This window comes from Protopterus annectens, chromosome 9.part0 (genome assembly GCF_019279795.1).
Source record: "Protopterus annectens isolate FY-2018-M chromosome 9.part0, PAN1.0, whole genome shotgun sequence".
NCBI lineage: Eukaryota > Metazoa > Chordata > Ceratodontiformes > Protopteridae > Protopterus > Protopterus annectens.
Window position 1 is genome coordinate 588,041,324 of NC_056743.1, and position 26,212 is coordinate 588,067,535.

At 40.5% G+C, this 26,212-nt stretch overlaps 1 protein-coding gene across 1 annotated transcript in view; it reads left to right on the forward strand.

Moving 5' to 3' along the window:
* Positions 1-26,212, forward strand: part of GMCL1 (germ cell-less 1, spermatogenesis associated) — a 1,627,466-nt gene that overhangs the window by 338,865 nt on the left and 1,262,389 nt on the right. The window contains exons 5-6 of the mRNA XM_044083130.1: positions 18,130-18,227; positions 20,776-20,888. Coding sequence (XP_043939065.1) covers positions 18,130-18,227; positions 20,776-20,888 — 211 coding nt within the window. The remainder of the gene's footprint in view (positions 1-18,129; positions 18,228-20,775; positions 20,889-26,212) is intronic.

A 26,212-nucleotide genomic window follows, 5' to 3' on the forward strand; every position in this document is an offset into this window, starting at 1 on the left:
TAAAACTAAACTTCTAATATTCACCCCCCCCCCCAAAAAAAGCACACCTCTCAATAGGAATGAATTCTCTGTGCAATCCCTAACTAATACTATCATAGAAGTCGTTCCAAGTACAAAATCGCTAGGTGTCACCATTGACGAAAATCTGACGTTCGACCTACACATCCGTAATGACATAAAAAAAAACACATCAGAAAATAGGGATCCTTTAGAGACATAATCACTTTCTTAACTTCATTGCTAAGAAAGGTGTAGCATCTTCTTTTCTGCTTCCATCTCTACTATATGGCGCCACCATCCTCACAATATACAGTCCTCTCAGAAAACCAAACTCAACTCATGCTACAATAAGATTACCAAATTTGTAACAAACTCAGAATATTCATCTCATCACTCTTTCTCTTTAAATCAACTAAACTGGCTTGAATTGTCACACTACCTTACATATCTACAATTAACTACAGTGCATACATTTATGTACAAACCATATACGTGCCCTTGTCTGTCTTCCTTACTAACCACATGTCACCCCAACAGACCTCTTAGATCTGAAAACAAGTTGCTGCTAAAAGCTGACAAACCAAATCTCTCAGCTGGTCAATTGCTGTACTCTTTTACTGTCTCAAAACTCTAGAATGCCCTCTCACCTTCAGTCAGAACCACCAGCAATCCCGTCCTCTTCAAGACCTCTCTAAGAAAACATCTTTCTTCTCTATGGCACTCCCCCACTATTATCCTTTCATCATTCCATTACAGTACTCATAATTTTCTGCACTATCTTACCATAACAACTGCACGAGCCTCCACTCTGTCTTGCCAAATCCCAGCTGCCAATACCTTCAGCCAATAACAATTAATCTCAAAACTAATACCCATCAGACAAGTTCACCTGCAATGTTAATAATTCACAACCATGCAAAAATGTAAAAATATGTATATAATAGTTGAACTGTTGTTATTATAATATCTTCTTTTCAGTGTGGCTGTCTGTACTTTAGACTAGTGTCAATTTCTGATATTTACACTATTGTAATTGTATATCACTCTATATTATGTGTTGTTGTGTCTACTGGTTATATTTGTGGAGCTTTTCTCCCCGGGCCTCCACTGAAAATGGGCTCACCTAGGCCCAGTGGACCATCCTGGTAAATAAAGCTTCTGTCCTTCAGGAACTATACGCCCAAGAAATGGTAGAACTGGTGCCTGTTCAGTTTTGTAACTGGTTTTATTCCATACTGGTCCAAAGAAAGAAAGGACAACGGCAAGACATGCTCTCTCTCTCTCTTTGAACACATTTCTGAAGGTACCAGTGTTCAAGATGCCCTCATTCCAGATCTTTTTGCCCATTCTATAGATCTGAAAGATGCCTACCTGCATATTCCCATTTGCCTGTCCTGCAGGAGATCCCAGTGATTCTATACTGGCTCATCTCACTTTGTTTGCTGCTTTACCTTTTGGATTTCCACAACCCCCAGAGTCTTCACAAAGTGCCTAGCACCAGTGATAGTCTTTTGCAGGACTCAAGGAATTCAAATGTTCCCCTATTTAGACAATCTGCTCTTCCAAGGCTCTCTGCCTTAGATCTTAATTCAGCACTTCCAGTTCATTTTCATCCTTCTCCTGTAGTTGCGGTTCACAGTCCGCTACAAAAAAAATCCTCCCTGCAGCTCACTCAAGACCTAGTTTTCTTGGACTGCAGATTGGACACCAAAAAGATGCAGGCCTACTTAACCTCAGGAAAAGGTACAAAGCCTTACATACCATGTAGTTAAACTTATTGGAAACATTCACCATCCAACCCAATACCATTTAATTACCCCACTGTTAACTGGGAAACCTATATGACACCAAATGTGCAGGCACAGGATTTTGTAAACACAAACTTCCTGGACCAGATTGTCAGTTCACCAACCAGGGGTGCAACCATACTTGATCTGGTCGTCACTAATTTGAGAGAGTGCTGCACACCCCCTACTGTAATGTCTTCCCTGGTAAGGTCAAACCACAAATGGTTTCCTTTGAAGTAAAAATAAAACCTGGATCCCAGCTAAACCTGAAATATTCAGGAACTACTCTTAGCCTAATGTTGTGCTATTAAGTGATTACTTAGCAAACTTTCAAGCCTCCATAAACCCTGAGAACACTGCTGTCTATGCAGAACTGTTCACAGAAGCCCTGTACAAGCATGTTAATAGCTGCATAGCAGTAGCTGCACCCACTAGGAAGAAGTACAGAACTAATTCAAAAAAACAAGTCACCCTGGTGGAATCACAAAATTTATAGACTGTATTAACAGAAGGAAGAAAATCATGTCAAGTTTTAGGAGGTGCAGCACCCAGCAGTAAAAAAAAAACTCTCATCAAACTAAACAAACAACTCGGAGGACAAATAAAGTCTACCAAAGCCAGATTTGAGGTAAGTTTGCCCTCGCAGGCCAAGGACAACCGCAAGACATTCTTTAGCTATGTCTGCAACCTCGATGGCAATACACAATTGTGTGCAGAGCTCATTGTAAATGAAGCCACCTATACTAAGCCAGAAGATGTAGCAAACCTACTGGCCGATAAATTCTGCTTCATTTTTTATCCCTGTCTCCCCCCTCAACCTTCCCTCAGGAAATACCATCAGATATAACTTCCCCCTACTATCAAGAGGGAACAGGTTCTTAATGCTCTCTCTAAGGCCAAGAATGCTGCATCAGTGGGCCTAGACAATGTCCCAGGATGCCTTCTAAATAGCATGAAACATGACCTGTCTGGCCCTCTGTAATTGCTATTTAACTGTAGCTTCCAGACAGGCTTCATGCTTCATGAATGGAGAACAGCAACAGTCATCCATCTGCACAAAGGTGGGCCATCTACAGACCCATAAGTCTTACTAGTCTTATATGTAAAGCCATGGAAAGAATTTTCATGGAAATGATCAATAGTTATATACTAAACCTCCAGACACTGGACCCAACCCAGTTTGGTTTCGTCAAGGGCTGGTCATGCCTATTCAACCTGGTGGACTACTTTGAGAAGTTCACCAAAGGAATGGATGAGGGCAGAATGGTTCACAGTGCCTATCTTGACCTGGCAAAGGCATTGGACACAATACCCCACACTGGTATTGTTGACAATCTCAAGAGGTTAGGTACAAACCCATATGTCATCTGATGGATAACAAACTGGCTCGAAGACAAGACCCAGGAAGTTAGAATTGAGAGTCCACCTCTACAAAGAGGCCAGTCACAAGTGGAATCCTTCAGGGATCGGTTCTTGGACCTCTCCTTTTTGGCATTTACTTTTCAGAAGTCAAGGTCAGTGGTCTCTGGCTGACTAAAATTGTAGACTATTGCAAATTAAAAGCTGTCATTGAATCCCACACTGACACAGATGTTCTCCAGGAGGGGCTGACACAGACAAACAACTGGTGTTAGAGCCATGGACAAAAACTAAATTCCAAGAAATGCATAGTATCCTTCAGGAAGTCATCCACCCCTTGTAACTATCATATTGACAACACACCGCTTAGAGTTGACCCAATAGTCAGGGACTTAAGGACACATACAGACAGTAATCTAACCTTTGACAATCACGTGTCTAAAGTAGTGAGGAAATCATTTTATGTTGTGCGACTTATAAAGAAAGGTATGGCATCTAAGTCCAAGGAAGTCATTGTGTCACTGTTTTTGGCATTCATCAGACCTATCGAGTATAATGCCTCCTTTGGATTGTACCTAAACAGGCATATCCAACAACTGAAAAGTCCACAGAGGTTCCTCACTAAAACAATACAGGGTGTAAGTAAATTGTCCTGTGCAGACTGCCTCAAGGGTATATCCCTGTATTTTGTCTCCTAAAGGCTTTTGAGGGGAGATGTGTGCCTTGCATACAAGGCATTGTCAGACCCCACTCTGATGGACCTCCTGCATATCCATAAAACAAACAGCACCAGAATTACCCATTCTAAAGACTTAAACCTTGCCTGTGATATAAATAGGACCTGCTGGAGAGACAGGTATGTATCTCAGAGATTACCCCTTCTCTGGAACAGGCTCCCCATCCATGTGAAGCAGAGTTCCTCCTTAATCCAATTCAAGTGCAACTTGGACAGTTGGATGGGGAACAGGAAATCCATCAATAGGTTTGGCAACTATGTCTCTAATGGACACAGGCAACTTGTAAATGGTTCGCCGCCCAGGCCCCTCCTTGTAAATGTTTCATGTCCCAAGCCCCTTCTTACACTTATCAAGGGTATCAGAACTTGTCAAAGATTTGGGATCTCTGGCTAGGCTTAAAAAGGCCCTTGTGGTCATTAGCCTAAGTAAACGCCTATGAAAATATACTTCTAGTCTCTAACCTCATTTAAGGCATGTGCAGACATGGAGATTCTAAGAGCATTGGTATTCATGGCAGCAACCATTCCAATTATCCCTTTAAAAAGGCTGCACATGAGGAAAATTCACTGGTAACTGAAAACTGTTTGGTCTCAACACTCTCAACCCACTTGAACCAAAAGATCCCCCTCGTATCTTGTCTCAAGAAGATCTTCTTGTGAGTAGCCCAGGTGAACCACAATCCAGCGCTTCCTTTTAAAGCACAGATTCTAAGTCAAGAAATGTACACAGATGCCTCAGACAAGGCTTGGGTTGCTTGGTCATATATCCACAAAGTCCAGGGCCTGTTGTAGCTCATGCTCAGTAAAGAGCACTTCAGTTTCAAAGAGGTGAGGGCTTCCATCCAAGCTCTTCAGGTTTTCTCACATGTCTGGAAAACAGATCCTCTCTTGTGTTTTCACAGACAACACTATGGTCATGTGGTACATAAGCAAGGAGGAACCAGATCATACAACTGCATAGGCTTGTTCCACTTACTTGGGATCTAACTACTTGGAGGAATATGTCCCTTCAGGCAGTGTGCATCCCATCACAGGACAATATTGTGACAAATTCACTAAGGAGCTCCATCGAGAACCCCCCATTAATGGACCTTAAACAGACAGGTCTTCCTAGATATACTCTACAAGTAGGAAACACCACAGATAGATTTATTTGCCACAGGAAGCAACAAGCAGCTCCCCTTCTTTTGCACCATGACTCCTTCACCTGTGGCATGGAGGATGGATGCATTCTTTTTTCCAGTGGACAGGGAGTTTTCTGTACACCTTTTCCCCATTCCGTCTAATACCAAAAGTATTACTAAAGATATAGAAAGAAAAAAAAATCATACTGGTGACTTCCCTTTTGGCCAGGGCAGCATTGATTCCCTCCTTGTCTTCCATTTAGCCAGAGGCAGTCACCGCAAACTACTCCACAAAGTGGACCTCATCACACAGCAGAAGAGATCACTGCTTCATCCCAACCTATTATCCCTAGATCTAAGCCAATGGATGATAGGATTCTGATCCTGTTCAGACATTAGTTTTTTGAGGACATGCTTCAGGTTCTGTGGGAGGCAGGGAGACCCACTTCTCAAATCCTGCATAGCCAAATTGAAGAGATTTTCTATATGGTGTCATACAAACAATTAGGACCCCACAAACTCAGTGTTTCCTCTTATCTTCATTTACTTGTGTGAGCTCATGCGTACAGGTCTGGCATACTCTTCCATCAAAGCCCACCTGTCATCCATCTCTACCTGTTTGACCCTCAGTCCACCTACTATGTCCAGACCTGATGTCAAGCAATTCCTGAAAGGGGTGCTGTATTTAAGACCACTGAGGAAGCCTGTGCCCCCAACCTTTAGGACTTCAGTTTTGTGCTAGTGCTAGAAAAGCTAATTTTGCCTCCCTTTGAGCCAGTTGCGTCTTCTACTCTCAAATTTTGCACCTGGAAATATATTTTGTTGCTGGCTGTCACTTCACCTAGGTGTGCCTCAGAACTACAGGCACTCATTGCTATTGTACTTATTTTTTTGACAAGGATGGGGTGTACCTGAGGGTTAACCACTCCATACCAAAAATGGTAATGTCTCTCAACCAGATTATCAATCTTTCCACTTTCTTTCCAAACCCACCAAACAGAGGTAAAAGATTCCTGTATTCCACAGATATGCATAGACAGCTGAGATTTTATTTTTACAAAACTAAATCTGTTCCTAAGTCAGATCAACCGTTCGTCTCTTTCATGGACTATAGGTTGGGCCAGCAAACAAAATATTGCAATCTGATTCTCTCAATTGTATTTTCTTTTGTTACTCACACCAAGGCAGACATTGTCCACTTGCCCTCAAGCTCACTCTACCAGTGCAGCGGCTTCGATGCCAGGACAATCTTGGAGGCTGCCTCCTGGTCTTCTGTGCACACCTTTACCAAACACAACAGAATTAATGCCTTTTCAAGATTCAGGGCTGCCTTCACTAGGCCAGTCTTCTCTGGACTCTTGGACAGTTGTCTGTTTGGTCAACTATCCTCCCATCTGATCCCTTGAGCTCTGGAAATCACCCATTTGTTTGGAATAATGCAACAGTGATTTCATTCAAGACATAGTCCAGTTATGTAAGAAGTTACCATTACATTACTGTCCTTATCACCATTGCAGTATTCCTTCCAGTTCCTCTTACCTCTTAAGGTACTTGCTTTTTCTGCCCTGTTTGGCAGGCCCTAAGACTGAGGGGGGCTCCTCTCACATTCTGCTTGGCCCCTCCTAGCTGACCACTGTCTCTCTCAGATGACGTCAGACTGCTGGCTTGGTGATAGTCTGAGGATTTATGCTCATACGTCTACCTGTATACCCTAGTCTACCTGTATACCCTAATGCTTGTGAGCTAAGGTCATTTATCAGATGTATGTTCTAGGAAAGATTTAAGCTTTGGTACCCAGGCCAGATATCCATGGTGAAAACCCATTTGCTTGGAATACTGCAAGAGTGATCAGTAGGACATCTGTTGTTATGGTACGTTTTTACACAACTGTACTTTAAAACACAAAGAAATGATGGCTGTAAAAATGCTTCTAAATCTCTGAATCCTCCTTGGACTCCCAGCCCTCTGTTAGAAATCTCAGACAACACTACAGTGACGTAGAACACAAAGGGGGGGAACCAGGTCTACCCTGTTTGCAGATTAGCTGTGATAACCTGGATTCTAGTGACTTTTGATTCATCTGTTCCTGTAGGCTACCAACATTTTGTCACAGCAAAACATTGTTGTAGACAAGCTGATCAGTACCAGGACAGACCCTTACAAATGGAAGTTGCACCTAGGAGTCTTCCAAGAATTGATCCATTTATGGGACCTCCTCGAGTAGATCTGTTTGCCTCCAACTGCTACAGACAGTTAAAGAAATTCTGCTCCAGGACTTGTAATCAGGCCTGGAAAACAGATGCCTTTTCATTCCCATAGTCTGGAATGTTCCTGTATATTTTCCCACCTTTTCCCCTGATGACCAGGGTCCTTCTAAAGATACAGAAGAACTTTTGAACGATAATTGTAGTTACTCCCTCTTGGCCCTGATAACCATGGTTCTCCCTTCTTTCGAATACAGCCAAGGGCAATTGCCACAAGCTTCCTCACAGAAATGGAGTTACTTAAACAGAACAGGGGTTGCTTGATATACCCCAACCTTCAACTGACTACCTGGATGATGGGATTTTAATAGCTTTTAAGCACCTTTTTTCTGAGGATATGCATTGGGTATTAAAGGAGGCAAAGAAACTTGCTGCTAAAACGCGTACATAGGTAAGTGAAAGAGATTTTCTAGTCGGTGCCAAACCAAGAATCAGGACTCTTTTTAAGGCTCGGATTCCTGTGATTCTTCAGCATTTAACAGAGCCATGATCTGTCTTATTTTTCTCTCGAGATTCATCTCATCTCTTGCCATATCTCCTTGTCTGCTGTTGGATCCCCTGCCCTTTTCTACCCTACCTCAAGTGAAGCAGTTTTTGAAGGAAGTTTTACATCCAACCCCTTAGAAGGCAGGTGACTGTTTCTTGGGATCTTAATTTTGTTCTGGAAAAACCTAGCATGATTTCCTTTTGAACCTGCTCGTGAGATTGGTTTTAAGTGCTTATCTTGTAAAACAGCATTAGTTTTTACTCTTACTTCTGCAAGAAGAGTTAATGGAATCGCAAGCTCTTATGATGAGTCATTCCTATCTCATTTTTCACAATGATAGAGTTACTTTGAGAACAAATCCTTCTTTTATACCTAATACAGTTTCAGAGTTTACACTAAGGCAGGCTATTCATCTCCCTGTTTTCTTTCTGGAGCCTATAAATGAGGGAAAAGGTTGCCTGTGGACTTTGAATATGCAAAATTGGTGGATAATACATTGACAAGATGAAATCCTTCAGGATTGCTGATCAGCTATTTGTCTCATATGAGGGTAAAAAATGGACAAACAGCTTCCAGGCTGACAGTTGCGAAATGGTTGTCCCATGCTGTTGCATTTTGTTGTTCTCACCATAGCGAGACACTCAAAGGCAAAGCCAGGGCCTGCTCTACAAGGACTGTGGCTAGTTTTGTAGTATTTGGGAAATGGGTGGACTCTAGAAATGTACTAGAGGCAGCAACTTAGTCATTTGTACACACTTTTATCAAACACAACAGCAGGAGCAGGGCATGCTTTTGCTAAGACCATTCTTCAGAGGCTCTTGGACTCTGAGCCATCTTCCTCCTCTCTTGCTTCATACGTTCTGATATTTATTAGTATGGATCCTGTTTGGCAGGGCTGTAGCCTTCTTCTGAGGCAAGAAAGCTCTGAAATGTTGGCACCTTAGCCACTGATTTTATCATTCTTTCCCTCATGCAGGGCAGTAGTTAGGGAGTATGGAATGTGTTGTAAAGCTGTGGAAGTTGCCAAGCTAGTCCAGTCCTTGCCAGGGTGTCCCATGTAGCCCAGGTTACTGCAGCAGTGGTCTATTCAAACGTACTGTTACGGTAAGTTTATTTGCACAGCTGTACTTTCTGCCTGTTCGGTTTGTATGAGGCAAGTCTCTAAAGGGGATGACTCCACTGGCACAGAAGTTAGTGTTAAGTATAATGCAGAATGACAGTTGGAGGCCATTTTAGCTTGCCTCGGCTTAATGAACCATCATGATAATTGGTGACTTTTGGATGTGGCCATGGAGGACCATTGTAGAATTTTTCCATGTCTGGATGATGGATGATGTCTTGGAGCAGGTGGTCTCCACAAAGCTCTTGAAATCAACCAAACCCTGCTCACAAAGGAGCCATATAACCTCTTCATTCCTACTGAAAGGGAGAGCTGTTCTTTTCTTCAGAAGGTAATGGAGGATTTAAATTGTGTCTTGGACCACACAGACTTCCTTAAGCATGTCTAATATGTCTAATTTGGGATGTAGACTGCCAGGAGAAGGGGGTCACTGATCTGCTTTGTTATGGGACCTGGATGATGATACTGGACCTGACCAATGCATTCTGACATATCATTGTCTGGAGTCCACATAGTAGGCATCTTTGTTCCAGATTGGGTTGGCTTCACTTTTACTGTAAGATGTTCTAATGTGGTCTCTCCTTTGTGATGAGAGTGCTTGCAAAGGTGCTAGTAATGGCAGCAGAGTCCTTGCTGAAGAAACTTCATGCATTTCCTTATCTGATTGACTGGCTGTGGTAGCCTTGTCATAGGACTCCCTTGCAGTGTCATCCTGGCTTTAGTGTTACAGTGGTTGCAGATTTAATCCATTCCCAGAAACTCATAGACATCTACTTTCATCCTTACACTGAAGATTGTGTTCATTAGGGCAGAATCAGGCATTCTTCAGTGTTGGTCATCCCAACTGTGAGAGGTAGCCAAGGAAGTTAAGACTTTGGACGCTTTTTGGATGCAGTGGTGGGTATGAAATTGGAATGTTCTACATCTCCTGGGTGGTGTTATGGCCATGAATTTCATTATTTTCTTTCAGCATCTGAAAATGCAGTGTTTTACCTGACAGGGTTTTGGTAGCTAAGAAGCCATGTAAGCGCCTTTTGGTTTTAGACTTTTGTCACCCAGTACAGTTGATGGCTATCTCAGCTAGTCAGAGCATCTTTCTTCCCTTCCTGCAGTTGAACCCATTGCAGGTCCTAATGAAGAATGGTTTGATAGTGAAGTTGAGAGCTCCCCACAAGCAGAACTTGACATAAACTAACTGCGAGCTTTGGAAGTTGTCTTTGCCATAAAAGCTGTAAGAATAGAGTGAGACCAGAGTCCCTTTTGCTTACATTGGAGAACCATACCATAATGCGATTTGTGTGTAGACAGCATTGTATTTTCTTGTACCACCTGTGCAAAGAGAGATGATGCTGGTCTGGCAGTGGGTCATGAAGCAGAGCATCATTTTTGGCACCTGTTCATATCTGATCGTGAAGCTTAAATGGATTTGTTAGTAGATTTTCTCAGCTTGTCTTGTAAGAGTTTTCCTGAAGTAGATCACATGCCAGATTAATGTAGTCACCATTGGGGAGAATGTTTCTTCTGCTTAATTTAGTGGGGAAGGGGGAATTTAGTCGCATAATGTGATGGCAGGAGTTAATAATTCTTTTCTTTTATTTGTCATTTTAGCTGCATCTAGTATGGTGCTGCTGCCTGCTGCCACCAAGGCTTACTCATCCCTATTTAGTTATCCTCTGCAGTTCTGAAGGTACCTGTGGATTTAAAACCCACTAAACAGTTACACAGTCTATTCCAAGGGTATACAGCTCTTACCTTTCTTTCTTTGTCTTTCTCATATCCATGTTACACTGACTTCTCTTCATCTGCGTCTAATTACTCTTCCTTTCTCCCACTTTCCTTGCGCCTCACTTCTGCTGCTTCACTTTTCCCATTTAGTGTCTTGTGCATTCATGTATATCCTATTTCTTTCTCTGTTGATGCCCACTGAATGCTGATTCTACAATTCCATAATTTAGTGAACCTAATGGCCTAAAAATGCTTTCCACTTGTTTCACATCTGTTTCCTTATATGGTCTTCAAAACTATGCACTATTCTAAATTTGGCTTCACTAACATGCGACAGAATGGAAGAGAAGCCTCTGTTCATGAAGTCTGTGTCCCACACACATCCCTTCACTTTGTTGGCTGTGCTTGCTGCTCTGTCTGCTTATACCTTATGGTCCATGATTAATATGTTGATCACTTCTAAGTCATTGTATACTACTGTCTGTCTTGTTTTAGCATTTCCGTAATTAAATGTGTCCTTTGAGCTTTAGTGCATACAATACACTACTTTTCACCTCCGTTGGTACCTTTCTAACTACCTGCAGAGGACTTTTGTGTCATTTTCAAGTTATATTTCTTCAGTCCTTTGGCTTATTTTGTCATATATGAACAGGTTCAGTCTGTTAGTGTCTCCCTTCAAACATGTCAAAGGCAAGTATACTTACTGGACAGGGGCCCAATACTGCCTTTTGTAGTTCTTCATATTAAGTTCCTCACCCCTTGCAGCTTCCTCTTAATTATCACCATTTTATGCCTTCTCTGCAGCCATTCCTGTCAGTTGCTCTATGTTACTGCCCTGCTGTTAGCCCATTTAATAGGAACCCAACTGAGGTTCTTTGTTAAATCATTGAACGCTTAAACCCATGTAAGTGAAAGCTTACAATCTCGAATGCTTAGAACAGGGATTTTTTTCTAAGGGAAAAAAATTACTGTTCCACAAAAAAAAAAAAAAAAAAAAAATTTAAAACATTACATAAACTGGGGGGCTTCGCCCACACCCACCTACTTAAATATATAAACTCTGAGATCACACTACTGTGATGAAAATGGCAAAGTAACAGAAGCAGCCAAGTGATTTCTTTCCCAGGAAAAGAATTTGCTTATATGCCATTTCGCTATTTTGCCTTTTCTTGCTTTCAAGTTTGATCAAGATGCAGTCGAAAGAATGCGTCTTCGATCATTTAATAGGAGCCCAATTGAAATTAATAGATAAGTATTACATCTGCGATGCCACAGGATAATGAAGATTAGAGGAGTGTCTTCCAGGCTTTTGGCGTTATGAAGTACAGTCAGCTGTTCCTGTACAAAACCAAGGAGGTCCCCTAATTTGGGATGACAATGAGCTTCACCTCAAGATTTGGCTTTTCATTGAGATTTAATTTTACTGGACCTTTCAGTGAGTAGTTCAAAAGTCTTTCAATTTACTAAGAAGCCTTTTACTTTTCAGATTTTCTTTGCTCTGTGTAAGACCTTCTTCATCTTGAAGGAAGGATGTCCTGTGCTACCTGTTTCATTTACATTGTGAGCAAACTTAATTTATTTCTGGCACCCTTATTACTTGAATCTACATTATTCTATGCTCTACGTGTATGATTCTGGCGTCTTTATACATCACCATCTTTTGAAGGGTAGGGAAATACTGTTGCAGTTATTTAAAGCAGTTATGTATCTTAACTTGCTTTTGACAAAGCTTTCTTTTCCATGAGACTTAAACAGCATGACTTTTAGTGGCTTGCCCACCTTACAGAAGGGCTGGTTCAGCACCTCTGAAGTTTGTTTCTGGAAGATGCTTTTTTGGTGTATGTTACTTCTGCTTGCATAATGTTTTGAGCCACAGATCTAAGTGTATTTGTTCTTTCACATGGATTATTTGTCCTTTTGGACTAACCTGCATGTTTAGTAAGAGGAGGTCCATCCATTATAACTGTATGACTAAGATAGGTAGTTGTTGGGACAGTTTTGTAGATAAAGTCTCTGGAAGCTTTTAAAATTTTATCTTTAGCTCCATAATGGACTGTGGTGCCTAACTGTGCCATGAATTCATCCTCTGGTTTTGGACTGAGTGGATTTTTTTTATTGAGAGTCTTTAATCTCATTATTCTACTCTCTATATAGGTATTTCTGCATGGTGTCTTCAAAGCTGTAGTTATGTCCCTCCCAGCTGCTCACATTTTTGACTGCAGTTTGGAGTCTCTCACATGCAGATTAAGTCTACCAGTGGACAGGATACTGTCTCCCTTCAGGCCAAGGTTTTTGTTTATCTGGATTCTTAGGTTTGTACTAATTTCTGCCTCAAGGTGCTGGTTCTTGTGTCTCTTGCAGTACCTATGGTGACCTAGGCCAGATACCACATCCAGTCATTACTGCGGATATTATGAGTCCAGTGGGCTCAGATTTCAGATCCAGTGTCTCACTTTATATGGATCTTGAAAAGCTGCAAGATGCACCTGTAAAAGTGCTTCCTAAATTATCTGTCCATTCAGTTGTTGGCAGTCATCACAAATGTGCCATCCCTAGATAGGTAGGGACATAATAAAATACAGATGTTTCAAGATATTTGGATATCCTGTAAAGCAGAATTACACATAAATACTTTGGAGATGAAGCATTCATCCTGATCATTCAAGCCTTTCATGACTCTTTTCCCAAAGGTGTAGTAGTTGTCCATTCCAACAAAAGGAGGTCCATGCGTAATAACAGGTAGTGGTTTGATACACAAAATAGGCAAGGGGACCCTTTCCTATTCTTCATGTCAAGAAAGCGTAGGAGTATGGGAATGGGCTGTGTCATGAAGTGCTTTCTGTTAGCCTGCCATCTATGTGGAGCTGGTTTACTCCCTAGCAGCTTTGCCTCAGTAGGGGTCCTTCTGTTTGGTGTTCCTAAAATTGTTTTGATAAAGTCTTACTGCAGTCAGTAAGACCTTGCTGAGTTTTATTCTAGTGGCTGCTCAGAAAGCAGTTACTAGAAAATGGAAATCAAATTGTAAACCAGCCATATTAGAAGTAGTGAATATAGTAACAGAGGTAAAAGAACTGGAAGTGAGATCTTTAGAAAAGGGTAGACGCAAACTGCATAGAAAAAAATGGGAATTTTGAGAACAATACATGCAGAATAATGTTTTAGAAGAGAATTTAGGTTTAATCGAAGTCAGGAATTGAATGAGCTATATAATGTTCAACTGACAGTGACTGTATAGAAGATCATATGTGATGTATAATGTTTGCAACTGAAAATATGTCACTATGGTTTGCTTTCATTTACTTAAATGTATGATTGCCTATGTCATAATTATAATTCAATACACATTTTTTTGTTTAAAAAAAAAAAGTCTTACTGCACTGTTTATACTTTCATTACAAACTTGAAATGCATCTAGTACTTACCCCTTTTCCTTCACTGGGGGGGGGGGGGGTTGCTGAAGGGATGACTATGTTTCTCCCATTTCCTATGGTGATGAGGTTCATCCAGAAGGCCAGATAGCACAAGTCCAAAGTCATTAGTATAGCTCCATATTGGCCTTGACAGATATAGTTTCCCCTTCTCCTGCCTAATCTTCTAGACTACCCATCCAGGATGCATCTGACTCATCTGTTAGGACAATGTTAACTCCGTCCAACTTGAGATGACTCCAGTTCTAGTAGTGATCAAGGATTTCCTGTTTCTCTTCCATATTCATTAACATATTTTTTTCACAAAAATCTGTTACTTATACGTATAACTTAAAAAGGCACAGGGACCCATTTTTCTGTCTGGGCAACAGTAAAGGGAATGGTCTGTCTACATCTCTCCTAAGTTATACAGCACAAATTGTTGTCTCAGGATGTGGTACATCAGGGTACAATTCGCTGCAATACTGAACTTTGTTGAAGGCCTTTATTCTTCATTTTAAGCTTTATAGACCTTCAAGAAGACTTTTATCATGGGCACATTCTTACATTTTTGTTGATATCACTCCTTGAGAAACTCAGCATTTTGGGATTTCTATTTCATGTTGGAAAAAGTGACCTTGCTTTTGAACCTTCATGCAGACTTGGCAGTGGTAGTGCTGCGGTAGCATTGTCGCCTCACAGTAAGACGTTGTCCCATTCGATTCTCAGATAAAGCGTCTTCTGTGTGGAGACATGCATGAATGGGCGTACCTTCGTTAAAGGTTGTGCATCAGAGCTGGCAACTCGGCACGTAAAAATCTGTTGCCAATCATTAGTGGACCGGAGTTCCGCTGTGGCGACCCCTAACCGGGAAAAGCCGAAAGACACAACAACAATGTTCTGCAGACTTGATGTATCTTACATGCATGGCTCTCTTCTTGGTGGATGAAACTTCTGCCAATAGAATTTCAGAACTGCAGGCATTATCAGTTGAATCCTCCATACCTAGAGTTTCAAAGATATAAGATGACTCTTTGAAGTAACCTTCCTTCATTCCAAAAGTAGCTTCCAAATCTTACCTTAATTAGTGTATCCGGCTTCCTGTGTTTTCCTGCAGGGCACTGGTCTTGTAGAGTACTTCTTCCATTGTATGGTTGTGCACTGTTATAAAAGTTTTTATGTTGAGAAGGTGAAATCTGTTCATAAAGAATAAAGATAGAAAACTATTAATCTGATGTTATTAATCTTCATAAGATCCTTGACAAATAGGTTTGGTTCCAAACTCAGCCGTTACTACAGCCCTCGAGAACCAAAAACTCTCTAGCTTAAGTCCTACCCAGAATGCGTCTTCCCAAATTACCTCAGATCTCGTTGGCCGCTTCCTGAGATAAACGTGTCACCAATAGCTCTCAAGCTGATTTATTTCTCATATATTTTCTAGTATTAATATAACTTGTTACCCTTTCTAGCTTTAATATTTACTGTCTCCTTTCCTTTATAGCTACCCATATCAGTTAGCTCCTCTCTGTATCCCTTTTTAATACTTTGGTGTTTTTCTTTTCCACCATCGTTGGTAGTATTTTTTTTCTGTACCTTTCGGTACTTTCTACTACCATAGCTGGCACTCTCTGCTACCATAGTTGGTAAAGTATATATTCTTTTTTGGTTCCCCTTCCTTTCTATACCATTAAAAAAAGTGTGTACTTCAACCTATACTGTTTAAATCTTTCTCTAAATTTATTGTGTGTGTGTGCGTGTGTGTGTGTGTGTGTGTGTGTGTGTGTGTGTGTGTGTGTGTGTGTATGTGCGTGTGTCACTATTGCACAAAGCTGCAATAGTTGAACCCAACATCACCGAACACATTTTAATGAAAGCACTTTTGTTAAAATGTGTCAAAAAAAGAATGACAAGAAAAAAGCGTTTATACAGGGGGGCTGCACCCCCCCCCCACTTTAATATTCTCACTCCGAGACCGCACTACAGTAGGGAAAAGGGAATCTTGCCTTATCCGGACTGTAGTACTGCCTCCACAACAGCATACTTACGCAAAAATGCTGCTTCGGTGAACAGCATTTTCGCGTAAGTATGTTCGGCCATGAGTGATTCGGGAAAAAGTGCATCAGGGATTAGTACGGAACCCGTGTGTGTGTGGTCATGTTACCTGTTTTTTTTCTGGTATCATGGCTGATAAGGACAGAGGCACTTCTGTGTTCAAAAAATGCCTCAAATGTGAAAGAAAGCTTCCAAATTATGATAGGCATTCTCTCTGTGTTTACTGCCTGGGCCCGGTACACTTACAGAACGATTGTTCTAGCTGCCATAACTTCAGTCATCAGGCCCTGGTTGAAAGAAAAAATAAGTTAATTTTGAAAGGTATGTTAAAATCTGCCTTTGAAGAGGCCATCCTCCATACTTAGAGTTTCATAGCTATAAGGTCACTCTTTGAAGTAATCCTTCCTTCCTTCATTCCAAAAGTAGTTTCAAAATCAGTGTATCTGATTTCTTGTGTTTTTCCTGCAGAACACTGGTCTTGGAGAATACTTCTTCCATTGTATGGTTGCACACTGTTGTATAAGTTTTTATATTGAGAAGGTGAAGTCTGTTCATAAAGAATAAAGGCAAAAAAACTTTTATTACCTGCTCCCACAAAAATATTGTGTAGAAAGTTTCTAAGGTCACTTTTGTTAGATGTTTTTGTTGACCACATTCAGTTTTGTTATAGTAAATACATCAACACATGTGCAGAGCTGTACAGGCTGGATGCGGTATACAGGTCCTGGTCTTCCTGTGGTTACCAGAGGCTGCCCAGAAGGATTAGCTTGGGACTCAGTTCTGCTGTTATGTAGGATAGACCTCTTACCAGATAGTAGAATCATCTACTTACTGTAACAAACCATTCAAGAAAAGAAGGTGCATTCTCCATAGAATTTTCTTCCACCTTTAATGATATAGATTTCAAGCTTTATTCTCTGCTTGCTGCATCTTCACCTGGATCGCCTCAAATATGGAGAGGCTACTCACTATATTGCATTGTGGGAGGATATGTGGTAGCCTTGGAAAGTTTTACCTACTGAGTATGTGTAATACATGCTGGTCATCCTCATGCAGTTCCAGATTTATTGTTTTATTTAAAACTATCTTTAAACTAGTCCATTCAAATGCCCATTTTCCTTGCTGGGGCACAACCAGTGAAAGGGCCCTTTACATCTTATACTTGCGCCATCACCTTAGGTTTTACTTTGGGGGGACTTGAGTTAAAGAAGGTAAGACATGTTTTCATTTCCTTTGGAAGAAGAGATAGTAGTGTGAGGAAACCCTTTTCTAGCATTTTGCTAGCTACATTGCCTTTTGTCATTAGACAATAAGCTGACCATTGGTGTTACAATCTTTTAAAGCAGCATTTTTTTGAGGTGTGACTGCTGCCATTGTTTGCTTCAGCACTGTGTCGATTGACATTTGTGCTATACCCAAGGCCATTGTTTAGTCATTCATACCTTTTCAAGAATGTTTTTGTACTTTGATTTAAAGATTCTGTCCAGTTGTATTGTGGATATGGTCTTTTAAGCTGCCTTTTATCCTTCTGCCATCTCCATATGACTGGATGACCTCTTTGTGTATGTATCTTCTTGTGAATTTCACATATGTATAGTTTTATATTTTTTGTGTTTATTTGGGGTTGTGCTGTCTTACTGCATGAGGCCAGACTGGGTAGCAGAGGAGCTGAGGGTCATGGTCCAGTGCATGATGTCAGTGTTATGAAACGTTGTAGTCTAAGGTGTCCATCCCTTTGAACTGGGGTGGAAGAAAGATAAAGTTATGAATTATGCCAAACTATGTATACCAGTAGAAGGAACCCTAGCAGTTTTCCACTGTAAAAGGTATTAACACAGGTCATATGTTGTAGCAAATACATATCTTTTTTGTTTTTATTATAGTATAACTTTGTGCGTTGTTATACTATAATAAAAACAAAAAAGATATGCATCTACAAGACAAATATATGTCTTATTGAAATAATAATTATACCTTTTTGCTTTACAAGTTTCCTATATGTAACATATTAAATGTTGATTCTTTAGTTTAAAATCTTTTCTGATGCTGACCTCACATTTATTACTAGCATTGCAGGTTGCATTTGGATCATTGTATCGTGATGATGTCTTGATAAAGCCTGGTCGAGTTATTGCCATTCTAGCTGCTGCTTGCATGTTGCAACTGGTAAGTACTGGCTTGGTGTAATTTGCATAAATAATCCGACAGAATGGATGGAGTATCTAAACAAAATTTGGCACTAGGTAAAACTTTCTTGGTTGTCTCTGATCCCTTGCTTCTGTTGTAGTTACGATGAATATTATGGTGTCTGTCAGTACTTTGGGAGTCATATTTTTGTGTTTGCCTTATGCACGCTTAAAGCTGGTCCATGTATTTTTTCATAGATGCCCTGTTTCCTCACATTTCTCTTGAAATTAAAACCCTTTGTCTTTATTTCATAGCCTTGTGTGTTTGTTGTCTTATGAAAAATGTGACTTCGCATTTGGAGGTTTTGGGCCCTGAATTAGAAAAGGTTTCCAGTATGTTTCAATATTGGGGATACCCCATATATTTAGTGGAAGAATTTTTGAATGAAGTACATGTGAAATGGGGTGTTTTTGTATAAACCACTCCTAGGGGTGGGTTTCACTACAAGTGTGAACCATTTCAGGGATGGTCTTCAGACCAAAACGTTTGAAAAAACGTTTGTATTGCAGTTTAATTGGAATACCAGTAGTATAAAAAAAGTGATGGAATCTAAAAGGAATATTTTTAGAACAAATAGGGAAATTTTCAACAAAGTGGGAGAGAAACCAATGTTCACTAACAGGATGGGTCTAAACCTGAAAAAACTTTTTGAAATGAAAATAGATAGGATTGAGGTGGTGGGTTTAGGCACTAGACCATGTGGGATGTGTGCACAATGCCCATACATTAGCAAGCAGAGTAGTATGGTTCTGAATAATAACTTGAAATGTAAAATTACATTTAAGAAGGGAAATTGTAATACCACTGGATTAGTTTATTTGGCAGTATGTGTGTCATGTACTCACTGTTATGTGGGAAAAACAGAATGTATGTTAAAAAACAGAATGTATGAGCAGAACAATGATATAAAAAATCATAAATTATCCAGTGCTTTGTACAAGTATTCACTCACTTGTACAGATTTTGTGAAATTTGTGTTTGGAATATTGGACATTGTTAAAATGAACCCCAGGGTGGAGATTGGAAGAATTTATTAAAGAAAACAGAAACTCAGTGGCAGCTTAAGTTAGCTGCAATGTTTCCACCCGGTCTGAATGAGACTGTTTCTATTGCTCCCATGTTGTTGAAAAGGGTGAATAAATTTTAGTAATATGTATATATGTGTATGTATATATATATATATATATATATATATATATATATATATATATATATATATTGTGTGTACAATTTTAAATATGACATTTATGTATGTGAATTTGGGTTTTAAATTAAATTATAAGTAGGTAGATACTATATGTCTTTATGTGAATTTTAGTAGGGTTTTTGAATGTATTCAAAATTTTATGACATGGTTTCTTTAATGTTATGTATAAAACTTTTTGGAATTAATGAGGTTCAATTATGATGTCATTAATTGAAAATATTTAAATGGTTAATTTTGTAATAGGAAGTTGTATTCTGATGAAGTCTTTTACAGGAGATGAAAGTGCTTAATACTAATAAGTTACTGGATTTTTATTCCTATTTCCTGAGTGCATTTTCTGCAAGGATTGTATTTCAGTTATCTTAGTGATATTTATGTGGCTTTTACTTGGTGTGGTGTTCGTTGGTGTTTGTTACATCGGTGTTCTTATCTCCTGTGTCCTTTTGGCATTGCCTATCAAGGTCTGTTATTCTCGTTCCCTAATAACTGTGAAAGAAGGTCTTCTTTAGTTTTCCTTTTTTCTTCAGTGTTCACTGTGCATATTCTTCAACGGATATGGTCTTATCAGCCTTGTGTACAGTTGACTTGGTGAAGCAAGGGCAGTGTGTTTGCCAGCATTGTTTATGACTCAAGTTAAACTGGCAGTTGGAAATTAAATGTGAAGACTTTTGCCTGTGTATTTCTGCTGGAAAGGTGGGATGGAACATGTGCAAACCAGGGATGTATCTTGCTTATTAATTTTTTGTGAGGAGTGTTCAGTTTGCAAGGAGGACAGTGTTGTCAGGGAAAGATGGTGTTACTTGTGTGAGCAGTTAGTAATACTGTTCATATCACCATTGCATTACCGCCCTTTGGAGTGCTGTGGGGCACATGCTAGTTTCCGCAGGCATATACAGATGATCCCATGAGCCTTGAGGTGTGTGAAAGATGCAGCATTTCTCACAAGGGAGAGAGTGTGTTAATGTGTAGCAGTCATTTTGTTGGGTTGGTTGTTTATTGAAATCTATGCAATTGTATGTAGTGTGGTGGAGTACTTTATATTAATAGGTTTTTGCTGGCTACAGATGTTTATGTATTTTTCATGCATACATAACTATTCATGTACTCGTTCTGTTTACAGTTGTTTTTCACATGCCAAAAGGATAATAAAGCATGGGGGGTGGGGTGGTGAAATTGTCTTAATTGCTTGAAACTGTCAGAACCAGTATAACTAAGTTAAAGCCTTCCCTCTTTCACATTTTAATTGTTTAAAATCAGGCATTAACCACATATCCATATTGTGTCAGAAGAAATATTTATTAATTTATTTTTATGTTGAAGGATGGCTTGATTCAGCAGTGTGCCGAGACTATGAAAGAAACAATTGGTTCAAAAACTGTTTGCAGTTACCACACAGCTGCAGGGACCTATGGACTAGAGAATGTGAAGAAAAAGTACGTAACTTGAATTTCTTTTATATTTGCAGTTGTTTTTCACTTGTTACCATAAATGTAATAATAAAGCAGTTAAGAATTTGCAATCTTTTTTTACAGTGTATTCATAGACTTGAAAATTCTGGCATGCTTCTCAGATGAATATGTTGCTTTTTCCAAGTCTGTCATATATAACATGGGCAGTTATTAGATCATTTTATATGAAGTGCAATTATCTTAAAATGTTTTTTTTTTATCTTTTTTGGATTTTATGTTATATATTTAAACCTAACTTGGGAAAGCCATTTAGGTACTACATAGTAACATGCTTTCTAGCCACAGAAATCATGGGATTCTGTTTCTCAATATCAGTGGGCTTTCTGCATGTACCAGTCCTGGCACTTCACGCTGGAATACATCATCTGGATGAGTCACAGGTGCACAGTTCATCTCTTTATGCTTGGTAACTGTTGATTGCAATTTGCACCATTTAAGTGCCCTTTGCTCAGGCTTTCTTTATTTAGCAGTAGATGGTGGCTATTTTATCAGCCTGTTTTTTTTTTATTTTTTGTTATTTTATACATTTGTTAACCAGGTAAGCCCACTGGGCACAAGTGCCCCTTTTCAGGGGTTACCCAAAAGCACTGTCTGGTAAAGTGATTTGCTCAGAATTGCATATAGGCATATGGAGGTGGAAGAAAATCAAGTACTGTACCTTGGGCTCTGGCACGCAATGTATTTAATGACTCAAAGCCTTAATCCTTTACATTAGCTACCTGCTTATTTGTAAAACTTTTTTTACTGAATTAGTTTTATATAATGACTTACTCACAATACATAATGTCTGCTGTTGCAGAAGACCGATTGGCCACAGTTTTTAAAAGTGTTTCTGTTAGGCTCAGATGTTAAAAGCATACCTCAAAATATAACCTTTGAACAAACGGACATGTTCTTAAACCCTTTACTACTGACCATTTTCCAGATAACTGCTTCCAGATACAACTGCTTTTGGCTATTTTTTATCATTCTCTCTATAAATGCCTATATCTCAAAAATGTTTCAGTATTTCTTATGACATTTTCAGATAATACTACTGACATACTTATCTATTAAGTGCATTAATATTGGACTCCTATTTTCACTGGCAGAAGAACAGTTGCATTTTTAATTTAAGTGGAATAAATAATTTTTAATTTTAGTATCCTTTTATGCCATGGCATATGCAGATAATAATAAAAAAGTTTTACACTGAAATGCAGATTATTTTAACCTAAAGTCACAGTAACATATTTGTATTTTTGTTGGCATTTATATATCTTACCATGAAGAGAACTGAAAGCTACCATTTGGTTTCCAGCTGACAGTTTTGCTTATGCTAGTTTCTCAATTTTCAAAAGGCCATTCTGACTTGAATTTCATTTAGATGTCGAAATGCTGTGTCTGAGTCTGCTCCTTTAAGACTTTCTTTGAAACTGTCATGGTAAGATTACTGGATGGTATGTGTTATACTGAACAGTACATGACTTAATAGTTTTGTGAAAGTGGACAATAGTGTGTCATATATGTATATGCTTGTGAGAACAAGCAAGGTTTACTTTTATTTTAACATTTAAAATGACAGAAAAAGCCACATTTTCTGAAAAATGTTGTATCTGATGTTGTCAATCTTCATTCATTCTTGACTGATGGGTTCAGTTCCGACCCCTTGGAACCAACTGGACAATTGTACTTAGCTCGCACTAGCCAAAAAATTCTCAAGCTAAGGCTGTACCCACAGTGCCCCTTTTCCCATTACCTCAGATCTCATTTGTCTCTCTGAAAATTGGACGTGTCAACCAATACTCTCAGCTAAGTGCTTTATTTAGTTCATTTAGTGCTTTCTCTATCGTTTTTTTGACTAAAGTTTACTTGTATTTCCTCTCTGATAGTCTCAGTATTATTTGTGTGAGTTTGACTGGCTTCTACTGTACTTTACCCAACCCCTTACCATAAGGTAATTCTAGTTTACCATTGTTGGTAACAGGCCTTCCCTCCCTTTTTACCATTGGTAATCTTTGGATATCATTATTGGTATATTTCTTCCTTTCTCTCTTGTTATCCTTTGGGTATTTCTGGTAGATCTTAAAAAAAAGAGAGAGAGAGAGAAAGCCTTTTTCTATTTTCCTTTCTCGTGTGTGTGTGTGCGTGTGTGTGTGTGTGTGTGCGTGTGTGAAGTTAATATGGCAGAGAAACGAAAAGGGACATCCAGTTTCAAGCAATGTCAGGACTGTGGCAGAAAGATGCCCGATTCAGATGCTCATCTTTCTTGCGTATAATCTTTGGATGCCCCACATCTGGACATTACATGTAAACTTTGTCAGGGCTTTAGTGCCTGTACTTTAGCGCAGAGAGACGAAACAAGCTCATCTTGAAAGGCTTGTTGAAATGTTCTTTTAGTGAAACCCTCTCTGAGGCTAAGTCTTCTAAATCCTCGAAGCCAGACACGAAAAGAAAAAGCCATTCAGTGCAGACCTCACTATCGACACATGAGGCAAAGCCTCACAAATCGCAGGTTCCGTCCACCTCCTCAGAACCTAAGGCCAAAATACCTAAACTGACAAGTCAGCACCTTTGGCACTGACTTCTTTGGTACAGACAATTATAGAACTGATACAGACTACCTCTGTACCAACAACTATTTTGATGCCTACAGCCTCTTCGACACCGATAATAGTTTCTGTGCCAGCATCACTCTCTTTTCATTCAGTACTGGCTTCCCCTTCTGCACAGCAACCAATGATGCAGAAATTCGAACAAGTAATACTTCTCAGGACTAGATATTAGATAGACCCTTCTGTAGACCCGTTCTTGAGTCAACTCCCCAGCCCCTTTGTGGATAGGCCTGAGTCCCCTCCGGGAATGTCTATCTGTTCTTCCAGGAATCTATCTGAATTAGATGTAGTTAGATTGGTAAATCATCTTTTGGCAGCCAGGGGTCTTCCCCACACCTACACAGACCTCTCTCCCTCTCAGAGCCAAGGCTTACTCCCCAAAGACTCCACCAGTTTATCCTCCTTCAACCTTCTTCCAAGGTTTGGAGCCCTTCACTTCAACGTTCCTGGTACCAGCTACCTCGGTGTCAATGGTGGACCTCCCCTCATCACCAGGGCATCTCTGTTGTCTTTGGCTCTTTCGGATCCATTGCACACACAGGACTGTGGCTCGACTGTCTGTTCCGAGACTCTCAGTACGGTTCCAGTTGTTCCTACGGCACCATCTTTGGCTCTCAGGACCTTGGCGGTTTTAAACCCTCCTCGGATCCTGTTCTGGATGGTGGCTCATTGGAGCAGGGTGTGACCCCAGTTCCGAGGTTGGCTTTCTTGGCTCCGTGCTCCCATTCCTTTTCAGGTGGGCCTGCCTTTCAGATCATGGAGCGAGCTTTGGCCTCAGCAGGCTGCCAGCTGGCTTCTTCCTCGTTGGAGTGCCATATTTTCGTATCCTCTGGCTCACAGCTGTCACAATCTACTACGTCTGGACATTGGGCACAAGGGTCCCCCCTCTTTGGAGACTTCTTCAGAATTTCCCCCTGAAGAGCCATCCCATAAGAGGATATGCAAGAAGAAGCACCACGGAGACTTCTTCAGAATTTCCCCCTGCAGAGCCATCCTGTAAGAGGATGTGCAAGAGGAAGCACCTCGATTCTCCAGAAGAATCAATCACCGAAGACACAGATTACGATGAAGAGGAAGGCTCCCCCTGGTCACCCCCTGAAGATGTCTCATTTGGAGACATCCTAGAAATACTAAAACAGAGGGATGATTGGAAGCCCTCAAAGTCATCCTCTGGGGAATCTGTGTTCTTGCAAGCTTTTCATGCTCACCCATTGATTTCCTGGGTGACCCCCATCCACTGACAGTCTAATTAAGCTGATTGTTTAGCGGCCACGGAAGGCTCCTGATTCCAGAGAGCCCATTCCCTGGAGGCCAGATAAAATCTTAACTGTCCTAGAAGATCAACCTCATTGGACAAACGGTCTAGCGGTGGATGCCATGGTGGCAGCGGCGGTGGCCACAAAAAAGGAACATGCTGAGGAGAGTTCTGCTGTCCATCCCCCCTAACCAAGAGTCAAGGACAATAGACAGATTTGGGAAGTGGGTTTTTTGCATTATCGGCTTTCACTATTAGGTCCTTGAACGTCTTGACACCTTTTACTACATTCCAAAGGGATCCAGTAACTGAGCTTTCAGACATCCTTGCAGGAGCAGTATCTGACAAGGTTTGGGACAAAGTTGCCTTGCAGCTTGCCACCCTGGAGTCTATTTCAAACTCGTCCATGCGGCTTATCGCCCTCGCAGCTGAAGGGACGTCTAGGTCAGTGGGTACAGGCATTGCCATAAGGCAACACACGTGGATGTGCTTGTGTGACTTCGTGCCACCCTTCAAGTCTTCCGTCATCAACATTCCGGATAATGCCTCCTCATTGTTTGGCCCAAAAGCTAGAGACACATTCACCAGTCAAGTGAATTGACTTTAGCACCAGTTAAGTCTGGCTTACGATAACTTCAGATACCTTGGTTCAGAAAATCATCACCAGAAGTTACCATAATCCATTCATTCTCTTTCCAAGACTTCAAAAGCAAATCCCTGATGTTCAAAACAGTCAGAGGGATCTAGCAGCAGTAGAACTCCAAAAGCTGCTTCTAAAGAGTCATTCAAGAAGTCTCACCAGACCAAACAGGATCCGGATTTTACTCAAGATTCTTTTTAGTGCCAGAAAAGACAGGACTGGAGACCAATTCTGGATCTCAGCCTATTGAACAAATTTGTACAGCAGCCAAAATTCCAGATGGTCACGGTTCAATCCATCCTTCCTTTTCTGGAGAAGGACGATTGGATGTGCTCCAAAGATCTTCAGGATGCACATTACCACATAAAGATGGACAAGCACTCCAGAAGATATCTCTGCTTTCGGCTAGGAGCTAGTCATTACCAATTTCGAGCACTGTCCTTCAGTCTCACCACAGCCCCCAGTGTGTTCACCAAATGCATGGCAGTCGTAATAGCTCTCTTGCGACTGCCAGAATTCTGAGTGTTTCCATATCTAGGTGACTGGCTCCTCACCACCCCCTCCAGGCATCTACTGCTTCATGTCACAGACTTCATGCTACACCTTGCTGAGGCACTAGGCATTTCAGTAAACAAGGAAAAATCACAATTGACTCCTACATAGGATCTAGAATTCATCGGTGCGAGACTGAATACAGTCTCCTGCATGGCCTCTCTTCCTCTCCACAGACTAATGAAGCTAAGGTCACAAGTTCAAGCTATCATTTCCCAAAACAAAGTTCCTGGTCGCCTGGTACTGT